We start from the raw sequence: 12,913 nt of genomic DNA on the forward strand, positions 1-12,913 counted from the left end.
GACATAAAGCAGTGAAACAGAAATGCAGGACTTCATACTTACTTTATCCATGTCATAAGTTCTACTGTATCAGGATCATAAAATTCTTGTAACTCTGAAAGCTCTGTCATGATCCTAGGGAAGAACTGATGGGAACATGCTTTTAGTTATTTGCAGTCAAAAGGAATAAAGCTATAGAGCATTTCATTGCATTAAGGCCTTAAAGCAGCACAACAAAATAAATGGGTTTCACACAAGTTATCCCCTCCTGATTGGTTTTACTTAGCAAAACACAGATCAGATTTACCTGCTAGCAGATCTTCTCCAAAATCAGAATGGAAGAGAATTAATCAGGTTGGAAAAGACCTCAGAGATCGTTGAGTCCAACCTATCACCCAACACCAGCTAATCAACTAAACCATGGCACCAAGTGCCTCATCCAGGCTCTTCCTAAACACCTCCAGGGATGGTGACTCCACCACCTCCCTGGGCAGCACATCCCAATGGCCAATCTCTCCAGCCAGAACCTCCCCTAGCACAGCTTGAGATTGTGTCCTCTTGTTCTGGTGCTGCTTGCCTGGGAGAAGAGACCAACCCCCACAGAATCACCAAGGTTGGAAGAGACCTCAAAGATCATCAAGTCCAACCTGTCTCCACAGACCTCATGACTAGACCATGGCACCAAGTGCCACATCCAATCCCCTCTTGAACACCTCCAGGGATGGTGACTCCACCACCTCCCTGGGTAGCACATCCCAATGGTGAACGACTCGCTCGGTGAAGAACTTTCTCCTCACCTCCAGCCTAAACCTCTTCTGGTGCAGCTTGAGACTGTGTCCTCTTGTTCTGGTGCTGGTTGCCTGGGAGAAGAGACCAACCCCCACCTGGCTACAACCTCCCTTCATGGAGTTGGAGAGAGCAAGAAGGTCTCCCCTGAGCCTCCTCTTCTCCAGGCTAAGCAACCCCAGCTCCCTCAGCCTCTCCTCACAGGGCTGTGCTCCAGACCCCTCCCCAGCTTTGTTGCCCTTCTCTGGACACCTTCCAGCATCTCAACATCTTTCCTAACCTGAGGAGCCCAGAACTGGACACAGGACTCAAGGTGTGGCCTCAGCAGTGCTGAGTGCAGGGGCAGCAGTGTGTTAACACAAGTTCTCAGCTCTATCTTATTAGACCACTTGCAATAATAATGTATTTTTTTAACTGAAACAAACCAAAAGCAAAACACCACCAAAATATTTGCCAAGCAACAACATTCATCAGCTTTCACTGGCTTCAAATGCACCAAACCCATGGCCCAGGTTTTTAGGTGCAAAATCATACAAATCAGGATGAAGATTATGGGTTAGCTCAGACTGAAGAAACAACTTACTTTGGGACAGCCATAGTGGACAGACAGTGGGAAGAGGGAGACTGCTTTCAAATGAGAAGCTTCCACCCCCATTACCTGCACAATTAGCTGTCAGGGGAAAGCAGTCTACAATCAGATATGGTTGGGTAGCACAAAAACAGCTGCCACATCTGTCTATCAAGGCTAATACCTGAAGTACTGCATCCAGCTCTGGGGCCTCCAGCACATGAGGGGCACCTCCAACACTAGAGGGTCCCTTCCAACCCAATGCAATCTGTGATTCTGTGAAAGCTGTAGGATATTGAGACACTTGGAAGGTGTCCAGAGAAGGGCAACAAAGCTGGGGAGGGGTCTGGGGCACAGCCCTGTGAGGAGAGGCTGAGGGAGCTGGGGTTGCTTAGCCTGGAGAAGAGGAGGCTCAGGGGAGACCTTCTTGATCTCTCCAACTCCCTGAAGGGAGGTTGTAGCCAGGTGGGGGTTGGTCTCTTCTCCCAGGCACCCAGCACCAGAACAAGAGGACACAGTCTCAAGCTGCACCAGAAGAGGTTTAGGCTGGAGGTGAGGAGAAAGTTCTTCCCAGCAAGAGAGACAGGCCATTGGAATGTGCTTGGTGGAGTCACTGTCCCTGGAGGTGTTCAAAAACAGATTGGATGTGGCACTTGGAGCCATGGTTTAGTTGTCAGGAGGTGTTAGGTATTAGGCAATAGGTTGGACTTGATGATCTCTGAGGTCTTTTCCAACCTTACTGATTCTATGATACACCTCAACTGCCCCCAGAACAACAGAAAGAGGAACTGCTGCTGCCACCTCAAGGAGAACCAGCTGCACTTATCAACCAGAGCCCTCAGACAAATTTGGTTAGGTGAAGGACTGTGACAGACTGCAGCAGAACACAGCCAAGCAGAAAGATGCTGAGCTGCATGCTCAGCCACTTACAGCCATGGTAACAGATTAAGAGCCTCCAAGCACTTGCACTGTGTGGTGAAGAGGGAGGTTATTGCTTTATCACTTATGACTTATGATTTATGAAAATTAATTTTTTATTATAACTATAAAATTGTCAATAACCGATGAATCACCAACTTATATACATGTTCTAGTGCACGTTCGTGAAATATATCCCATAACTGGCTTAGTATTATGATTAGAACTTATTTGAGCTAATTACAAGCTATTTCTATATTTATATGCAAGAAAGGTGCAGTTCCGCCGCTTGGCCACTAGATGGCGACTCGACGGGACGTGCGCGGCTTCGGGTCGAGCTCAGACGGAGCTCTGTCCTGTGTGTCGCCGGTTCGAGACTGGGGTCTCGCAGAGCTGGCTTGCACGAGAGGACGGACTGGTAGGGCTGGTCCGGAGACGAGCTGGTCCTCAGAGTTGATCCGCACCACACGGCGGGACGGCGATCGCCGGCAGACTTGCCTGGGGGACGCGGCGGTGCACGGATCTGCAGGGGCGGCCCCGGGAACGAGGAATATCGGCGGGGCGGACCCGGCTCGGCAAACTCTCTCGCTTCTCGTCTGCTGGGCTCAAAGCAACAGCAGGATACCCGGAGCGGTCCGGGGGGAGTTCAGTGCAGTGTAAGCACGAATGCTGCTGAGTAATCCCTGGAGTTAACAGGGCTCGGAGCGGCACGTGGCGCTCTTCTCTCCACTATAGTAGGGTTAAGCAATTACGCGGGGACCTGGCACGGTCAAGTCCCTTCTCCCCGATAATTAGGCAGATCTTACCCTCGGGGGTTGATCCAGTCCACGCAGTAGCGACGGGGGGGTTCCTCTCCCGGTCGTGTGACTGGCTGTGACGCTAGCTTCTCAGCTTAGCGTGGTATCCTTCCTCTATGGAAATAATTCCTCCAGTCGCTTCTCACATGCAGATGCCTTGATATGCGTGCATGTATGTAACAGAAGCTAAACAATAAACTCAGTTGCAGAGGCAGTGGCTCGGACTTAACTCTCGAGCTAGCACAGAGACAGAAATGGAGGAGGAAGGCAGGAAGGCAGGAAAAAGCACTTGTTTACTCACTGGGGTAATACTTATAGAATACCTCGAGGCTGGGTTTGACCAATGGGCATTCTCATAAACAACTGGCTTCAGCCTATGGGAAAGCATGAAGCTAGAATTCTTCCATATTTGGAGAATGCACGAGCACAGCATGCACCAGCAGCGTGCTAGCCTGGCTTTTGTCTTCCTCCTGAGGGAGGGGGAGCTTGCCCACATGCTGGGGCAAGATTCAATGTCTCGGCACAATGTGCCTTCACCACATTACCACCCCCTTGCCCATGGGCATATAATAAGCCTCGAGCATGCATTACCCTTAACAAGGTTTATCCCATACAGGTTAAGTCATCTCACACCTGCTAGGTAGGTTACACATTCAAACATAGTGACTTACAATACCTTAGCACTATATGAACAGTATACAAACTTTGAACTGTACTCTTAACAGAGCATGCTGCCTTAACAGAATGGAACAAATGTGTGTTCCCCAAAAAATCAGTATTAGTACCCTCGACTATCTTCCACCACCCCCTTGACTGAGTGATGGGGTTTGACTCCCATGTGACACTGAAACAATCAAAGTGTCTGCGGAGTTTATCAATCTCCCACCCCCTTGATAGGATGGGCTCTGTCACTATGACAGGAATTTCTCAGTGTTGGGACAAGAAAGAATCCCTTTCCTTTGATGCTTTTATCAGGCTAGCAACCACAGTCTTCACCATTTTCTTTCTGAACTTCGGCTTCAAGGACAATACAGAGTCCTTGGGCATTTCCATATCGATGAGTAGCTCACACCATGGATCTAGTGAATCAGGTGAATCTTGCGAATTAAAGCGCTTCCTGTCACTGTCCATCTTTTCTTTCCCTCTACTGGGGTTACAGGGATCTCGTGAACGTTGTCTTCCAGTGCAGTGTTTATATCTGCGCGGGTTGGCAGAAGAAGATGCTTGGAAGAATTGCTCTTCCCTTCCGTGGGGATGCGGTGTAGCTTTATAGTTAGCAGTATATGCCTTTTGCTGATATCTCTCCTTGCTGGGTTTATGGTCCCTTCTGGAACTGTCCCTTTCGGAGATCTTTTCCTGCAGCTTTACTTTCAGGATGCTGCGGGGTTTAGCTTCATTGGCTTCTGTGGCAGCTTGGCTTTTCCGCCGTTTGCGGTGATGCCGTGGGCTAGACTCACATCCAGAATCTGCGTCTGATGTGGTACTCTGTGTGCCTCTGGAATCATAGTAACCTCTCTTATTGGGATGCTCTGCAAGCTGTTGTCGAGTTGACTTGGCAGCTTTATTGCAGGAGCGTCTATTCCCCTGGTTACCTCTCGGTCTGCTATGCTGTGGGAAACCTGGTCCTCTGACAGCTTGAGAGTCATTCAACGATGCTGTGCTGAATCTCACCCGCTTCTTGGGGATTCGTTGTTGGTTGAAGCTGGTGGCTTCATTGTTATCATCCAGTGATGTGGAGCCTGACTTGGCTTGCTGCACCGGGGCAGTAACTGCTGATCTGTCTGGAGTGGGTGAGCTAACATCGCTCACATGCTGATGCTGAGCAGCTGCTGAATCGAAGTCAGCTGGTTTCTGCTTGTCAGCCGGAACAGACAGTATAGGAGAGCCTGGCTCTCGTGGGTCATATGCCCTGGCTACTTCATAGGTAGCACGTGATTGCCATTGAGACTTAAAGACAGACATGGTCTCTTTTATGTGCAGCTCAAATAAATCATGCAGTCTCTGGCTTTGTGCCTCTGACTTTGCCAGTTCCCTTTCCAATTGGGAAACTTTTTGGTCAAAGAATTTTATTTCCTCCTGCATCTGTACAATACAAGATGCCATCAGGACAGCGTGTTCGCTGCTGGGTTCGCTTAGCTTTGCGAAAATGCCATCTATATTTTTGCAATTTAATTTCGCCCATTCCAAATCTGGGGCTGTAATTTTGTATCCCAAATTATGGAAATATTTCACAGCTGTACACCCTGCTCGCTGCGCCATTATTGTGGTGAAGAGGGAGGTTATTGCTTTATCACTTATGACTTATGATTTATGAAAATTAATTTTTTATTATAACTATAAAATTGTCAATAACCGATGAATCACCAACTTATATACATGTTCTAGTGCACGTTCGTGAAATATATCCCATAACTGGCTTAGTATTATGATTAGAACTTATTTGAGCTAATTACAAGCTATTTCTATATTTATATGCAAGAAAGGTGCAGTTCCGCCGCTTGGCCACTAGATGGCGACTCGACGGGACGTGCGCGGCTTCGGGTCGAGCTCAGACGGAGCTCTGTCCTGTGTGTCGCCGGTTCGAGACTGGGGTCTCGCAGAGCTGGCTTGCACGAGAGGACGGACTGGTAGGGCTGGTCCGGAGACGAGCTGGTCCTCAGAGTTGATCCGCACCACACGGCGGGACGGCGATCGCCGGCAGACTTGCCTGGGGGACGCGGCGGTGCACGGATCTGCAGGGGCGGCCCCGGGAACGAGGAATATCGGCGGGGCGGACCCGGCTCGGCAAACTCTCTCGCTTCTCGTCTGCTGGGCTCAAAGCAACAGCAGGATACCCGGAGCGGTCCGGGGGGAGTTCAGTGCAGTGTAAGCACGAATGCTGCTGAGTAATCCCTGGAGTTAACAGGGCTCGGAGCGGCACGTGGCGCTCTTCTCTCCACTATAGTAGGGTTAAGCAATTACGCGGGGACCTGGCACGGTCAAGTCCCTTCTCCCCGATAATTAGGCAGATCTTACCCTCGGGGGTTGATCCAGTCCACGCAGTAGCGACGGGGGGGTTCCTCTCCCGGTCGTGTGACTGGCTGTGACGCTAGCTTCTCAGCTTAGCGTGGTATCCTTCCTCTATGGAAATAATTCCTCCAGTCGCTTCTCACATGCAGATGCCTTGATATGCGTGCATGTATGTAACAGAAGCTAAACAATAAACTCAGTTGCAGAGGCAGTGGCTCGGACTTAACTCTCGAGCTAGCACAGAGACAGAAATGGAGGAGGAAGGCAGGAAGGCAGGAAAAAGCACTTGTTTACTCACTGGGGTAATACTTATAGAATACCTCGAGGCTGGGTTTGACCAATGGGCATTCTCATAAACAACTGGCTTCAGCCTATGGGAAAGCATGAAGCTAGAATTCTTCCATATTTGGAGAATGCACGAGCACAGCATGCACCAGCAGCGTGCTAGCCTGGCTTTTGTCTTCCTCCTGAGGGAGGGGGAGCTTGCCCACATGCTGGGGCAAGATTCAATGTCTCGGCACAATGTGCCTTCACCACACACTGTCCCCTTACTATTAATCAAAGCTTCCAAGCCGAGGGATGAGTTACGAACCTGGAAAGCCAACTGCTCACTGCTGTATCTGGAATGCTTGAAGCCCTCTAGAGTCCAAACCCTCACACTGCTTTTATTGAAGAGTCATCTGGAAAAGAACTATTTGGCCAACTAATCTAGGCTCCTCTGCTGTGAGAAATTTCCCAGCTCTTTTGAACAAGGGTAGCTCTTTTATTTCCCAAGAGAGTATTTATTGCTCAGGCAGAAAGGTGTGAAGTGTCAGCTGGCACTGCACCCAACGCTCCTACTGCAAACCCTGCTGAAACACTGTTGGGCTAGAGTGGATTTTACCTCTGAATTCTCATAACAAGTCATTCTGCCCTGAACTCAGCACTGCTGAGGCCACACCTTGAGTCCTGTCTCCAGTTCTGGGCCCCTCAGTTTAAGAAGGACATTGAGACACTTGAAGGGCAGCAAAGCTGGGGAGGGGTCTGGAGCACAGCCCTGTGAGGAGAGGCTGAGGGAGCTGGGGTTGCTTAGCCTGGAGAAGAGGAGGCTCAGGGGAGACCTTCTTGCTCTCTCCAACTCCCTGCAGGGAGGTTGTAGCCAGGTGGGGGTTGGTCTCTTCTCCCAGGCAAGCAGCAGCAGAACAAGAGGACACAGTCTCAAGCTGTGCCAGGGGAGGTTTAGGCTGGAGGTGAGGAGAAAGTTCTTCCCAGAAAGCGAGATTGGCCATTGGGATGTGCTGCCCAGGGAGGTGGTGGAGTCTCCATCTCTGGAGGTGTTCAAAAGGGGACTGGATGTGGCACTTGGAGCCATGGTTTAGTTAGCCATGAGGTGGTGGGTTATAGCTTGGACTTGATGACCTCTGAGGTCTTTTCCAACCTCACTGATGCTATGATTCTATGACCTCCAAAGGTCATCTGGTCCAACCTGCTCTGCAGTAAGCAGGGACATCCTCAACTAGATCCAATTCATAGTATCTGCATATAACAAAGCATTCCTTTAATTTTAAACACTTCCTCATTCCTGTGAGCAACCATTGACAACTCAAACTGTCAAATACCTAACACAGAAAAATGTCAACAGCTCTGCTTGAAAGTCAAAAACTCTCTGCAGTGGATGAGAGCTTTCACTTCACCACACATCTTTCATTCCATCAGGTACATTTCATTGTGCCTGCTCAGCACCCTGACTCCTATGGTGCCTACCTACAAACCCAAAGCCACAACCATGCTTTTCTTACCTCTTTCCACAAGCTGAATCCAATTATTGTGGGAACTGCCATACTCAGAATAAGAGCCTGGAAAACACAGGTTAGAAGAAATGGGTCATGCACCATTCTCTGTTCTCCAGCTTGGAGCATCTGCTGATTCTGCTCATACAGACAGCCACATTGGTGCCTGAAACCTTAGAGTGGTGAAAATGTGTGGCTTTCTACCAAGCCAAAAACTCCCCACAAAGAATTTGCCTTATTTAGCATGGAAGAACTTCTTTGATCCATGATAACCTTACCCTCTATATTAGACCATGGTTAATTGCTACTCCAATAGTAATGATGCAATGTGCACATGATGTAAGGAAGAGAAGTAAACACCTCACAAACAAATGCAATGAGATAATCTGAGAGAGGAAAAGGACTGTGGAACAAGCACTTCAAACCTCTGATCTTCTTGAGGCTTTTTTGTTTGGATTAATAACATTGATATGGGCTGCATCAAAAGCAGTGTGGCCAGCAGGTCACACTGAGGTGATTCTGCCACTCTGCTCTGCTGAGACCTCACCTGCAGTACTGTGGCCAGCTATGGGGTCCCCAACACAAGACAGACATAGACCTGATGGGGTGGGTCCAGAGAAGGGCCATCAAGATGCCCAGAGGGCTGGAGCACCCCTGCTATGAAGACAGGCTGAGAGAACTGGGGCTGTTCAGCCTGGAGAAGGCTCTGGGCAGACCTAAGAGCTACATTGCAATATCTGAAGGGGACCTACAGGTAGGCTGGGGAGGGACTGTTCGGAAGGGCTTGGAGTGATTGGACAAGGGGCAATGGTTTGAAACTGGAGCAGGGCAGATTCAGGTTGGCCATCAGGAGGAAGTTCTGCACAGTGACAGTGGTGAAATACTGGAACAGGCTGCCCAGGGATGTGGTTGAGGCCCTGTCCCTGGAGACATTCAAGATCAGACTGGATGTGGCCCTGGGCATCCTGCTCTAGCTGGAGGTGTCCCTGGTGACTGCAGGGGGGTTGGCCAAGATGACCTTTGAGGCTCCCTGCCAAGCCAATGCAATCTGTGCATATGCAAAGCCCAGAACCCATCCTTCAGCAACACCATCATTCCAGCTGAGACAACTTTTGCTCTGGAAAAAGGAGAATAGCTCACTTGGAACAGGACGCCTGTGGTAAGGACTGCACAAGGAGGTGCTCTCCTTGTAATAAGCTATTAACACATTTACTGTGCTAAGAGTAAAAATACAAAGCAGGTGTGCAGAGCAGAAAGCATGAGGTGTATACAAGAGTGTGTTTTCCACATGCAGGAACATATTGCTACTCCTTGAAGAACACTGTCACAGTGCATGGCATTTTCACAAGTTGACTTAGAGAAGCTTTGTTTCAGTATAAAAGTATTTGCCCCTATATGAAATGAAGGTACATAATATCCTGTCCTTGGTTTATTAATGAAAGTAATTGACAAAGCTGCTGGAAATTGCACAAACCAACTCTCAGCATACTAAGAATAAAGCTAGGGTTGGAAGGGGAGGGTGCACTGCAGCATAAGCTCCTCAGTCATGGAATGGTTTGGATTGGAAGGGACCTCCAAAGGTCAACCAGTCCAACCCTGCTGCCGTGAGCAGGAACATCCTCAACTAGATCAGGCTGCTCAGAGCCTTGTTGAGCCTGACCATGAACATCTCCAGGGATGGGGCCTCAACCATCTCCTTGAGCAACCTGTTCCAGTGTTCCACCCTTCTCATGGTGCAGAGCTTGTTCTTGACATCCAATCTAAATCTGCTCTTCTCTCATTTCCAATCATTGTTCCTCATGCTGTCCCTGCAGGCCTTTGCAAACAGTCCCTCTGCAGCCTTCTTGTAGGCCCCATCCAGGTACTGGCAGGCTGCTATTAGGTCTCCCTGGAGCCTTCTCTTCTCCAGGCTGAACACCCCCAGCTCCCTCTGCCTGTCCTTGTGGGAGTGGTGCCTCAGCTCCCTGATGACCTTTGTGGCCTCCTCTGGATCCTTTCCATGTCCTTCCTGCGTTGGAAAGCTTCAGATCTGAACGCAGTACCCCAGGTGAGGTCTCACCAGACTCACAATCACTTGTCCATAAGGGCCACACATGAACAAATCTTACCCAAAGTAATTCCACTTACCATTTCTTATGAATCAGTTTTCCTCTCAGTACTAAATCCACCTAACCACCACATTTATAGCCCCACTTCCTAGTGAAACCAGGCTCATGTTGATGCTTGCCTGTACTTTTTTCCTCCTGCACACCTCCTAAAATGTGCAGAACCTTCTTGGCCAATTTCAACTAAATATGACAGAGACTGAGGTCTCAAAGATTTGTTAGAAGAAGTTAAAGAGATTAAGTGAGAGCAGATGATAACAGCTCTGCTTCTTAGGAGCAAAGGCTGTAGTGTGAACACAACTGTTTTATTACCCAGGGCTGGAGAACATGAGAGAGTGTGATGTTAAGGGTGAAACACACAGAAAAAGTGACTGTATGAGACCCCCAGAACTACAGGGTCTTTTAATGGGTTCTTCTATAGGTCTTGGGTAATTCCAAAGTTATATGCTTGCTAGCTGGAACTCCCAAGAGCCTGGCAACAGCAACTCACCAGCAGGATGGGGTGCACAGCTTTCAGTCGCAGCCACTTGAAAAGCGTCATCCAAAGCTCGGGGGAGCACACACCAAATGCAGCAAGCATGCACACATAAGGTGTCCAGAGGTATTTCATTCTGAAAAACACTGCAATAACTGAGTTGGGACTCTGCACATGCCTCTGCATTCAATCTAGCCATGAAAACACTCAGATGTTTGGGGTTTTTTCCTAAGTCAGACATTCTGGATGCTCAAGCAGTCGGAGACCAGATTTGATGGTACTGAAGGGTAAAGCCCAAGGGAATCTCTAGCAGAAGAGCAGGCACCTGATTACCTGCTGCAAGATGAAGGAACAGGATCTGAGGTAAAAGATGACAAAATCCTCCAGAGAGTTCAGGGGAGGATGAAGGAAAAACAAAGAGACTAATAAGTCACTCAGCTGCTGCTGTTTTCCACCCAAGCAAGGATAAAAAAGCAGCTCCTCAGCAAAGCATGCTATACAGATACTACAGTATAATGGAGCTCCTGAAGAAAGGAAAACACTTCATAAACAGTTTGGGGTTTACTGGTACTGGCTGCTTTCTTAAGCCTAGACTAGCCAAGTTAAAACAATTTACATGGTAACCCAACACTCTGCTCACTAAGACTTAGTGACCGTCCAGATTTCAGCAGGATTCGGGCCCAGCCAGCATGGATTTAGGAAGGGCAGGTCCTGCCTGACCAACCTGATCTCCTTCTGTGCCCAGGTGACTGCCTGGTGGATGTGGGGCAGGCTGTGGATGGAGTCTACCTGGACCTCAGCAAGGCCTTTGACACTGTCCCCCACAGCAAACTGCTGGCCAAGCTGTCAGCCCCTGGCTTGGACAGCAGCACTCTGAGCTGGGTTAGGAACTGGCTGGAGGCTGAGCCCAGAGAGTGGTGGTGAATGGTGCCACAGCCAGCTGGCAGCCAGGCACCAGTGCTGTGCCCCAAGGATCAGTGCTGGGCCCCAGCCTGTTCAGTATCTTTATTGATGATCTGGATGAGGGCATTGAGTCCATCATCAGTAAATTTGCTGATGACACCAAGCTGGGGGCAGGAGTTGATCTGCTGGAGGGTAGAGAGAGGCTCTGCAGAGGGACCTCAACAGGCTGGACAGATGGGCAGAGTCCAAGGGCAGGAGACTGAACACATCCAAGTGCCAGGTTCTGCACATTGGCCACAACAACCCCATGCAGAGCTACAGGCTGGGGTCAGAGTGGCTGAGAGCAGCCAGGAGGAGAGGGACCTGGGGGTGCTGGTTGACGGTAGGCTGAACATGAGCCTGCAGTGTGCCCAGACGGCTAAGAGTGCCAATGGCATCCTGGCCTGCATCAGGAACAGTGTGGCCAGCAGGAGCAGGGAGGTCATTGTGGCCCTGTACACTGCACTGGTTAGGCCACACCTTGAGTCCTGTGTCCAGTTCTGGGCCCCTCAGTTTAGGAAGGAGGTTGACTTGCTGGAACGAGTCCAGAGAAGGGCAACAAAGCTGGGGAGGGGTCTGGAGCACAGCCCTGTGAGGAGAGGCTGAGGGAGCTGGGGTTGCTTAGCCTGGAGAGGAGGAGACTCAGGGGGGACCTTATTGCTCTCTACAACTACCTGAAGAGAGGTTGTAGCCAGGTGAGGGTTGGGCTCTTCTCCCAGGCAAGCAGTACCAGAACAAGAGGACACAGTCTCAGGCTGCACCAGGGGACGTTTAGGTTGGATGTTAGGAAGAAGTTCGATACAGAGAGAGTGATTGCCCATTGGAATGGGCTGCCCAGGGAGGTGGTGGAGTCACCATCACTGGAGGTGTTCAGGAGGAGACTTGATGGGGTGCTGGGTGCCATGGGTTAGTTGTTTAGGTGGGTTGGATTGGTTGAGGGGTTGGACGTGATGACCTTGAAGGTCTCTTCCAACCTGGTTGTTGTTTATTATCATTATTATAAACCTAACACCAAACCTGCTGCCTTTGAGCTGATTTGGCTGAAAGAGAAGATGGAATAACACCTTCCAAAGAGGGGCTCCTGTAGCTTTAAGGGCTAGCACAGTGCTTTTGAAAGCCATTCTGCTGCTGCTTTAACCTGAGCAAAGGTATAGCTCCTGCCAACCTACAGCCAGGAAGATAGAGGAGAGGTTCTCCACGTCCCAGTAATCCAGGACATTCACTGCTCATCACAACACCACACAAGATCTTGCTGGAATGCAGGGTTGGAAGAATTACAGCACAGTCCTACTACACTTTAATATACCATAAATAAAGTGATTAGCATTTCCTTCAGTTGATGCCTTGGAGTTTGGTTGCATTAAAACTTGGAAAACACACATGAAGGAGGCCAAGCACAGTTCATCAGAGACCTGCATCCAATTTACACTCAAAATCACCTTTTGCTTTCTCCCCTCCTAGCTAGCACCACCACAGCCCAAACCTTTCTGAGAAGAGGTGAATTTCAAAGGGGTGAATAGTATGCCACCTTGTTAGGAGCACCCCTGCTATGAGGACAGGCTGAG

The 12,913-nt window shown here is 49.5% G+C and overlaps 1 protein-coding gene across 1 annotated transcript in view; it reads right to left on the bottom strand.

Moving 5' to 3' along the window:
• Nucleotides 1-12,913, bottom strand: part of DPY19L4 (dpy-19 like 4) — a 55,942-nt gene that overhangs the window by 9,785 nt on the left and 33,244 nt on the right. The window contains exons 14-16 of the mRNA XM_054167378.1: nucleotides 10,422-10,542; nucleotides 7,836-7,892; nucleotides 43-125 (exon numbers count right to left, since the gene is read on the bottom strand). Of these exons, the coding sequence (XP_054023353.1) occupies nucleotides 43-125; nucleotides 7,836-7,892; nucleotides 10,422-10,542 (261 nt within the window). The remainder of the gene's footprint in view (nucleotides 1-42; nucleotides 126-7,835; nucleotides 7,893-10,421; nucleotides 10,543-12,913) is intronic.

This window comes from Dryobates pubescens, chromosome 14 (assembly GCF_014839835.1).
Source record: "Dryobates pubescens isolate bDryPub1 chromosome 14, bDryPub1.pri, whole genome shotgun sequence".
NCBI lineage: Eukaryota > Metazoa > Chordata > Aves > Piciformes > Picidae > Dryobates > Dryobates pubescens.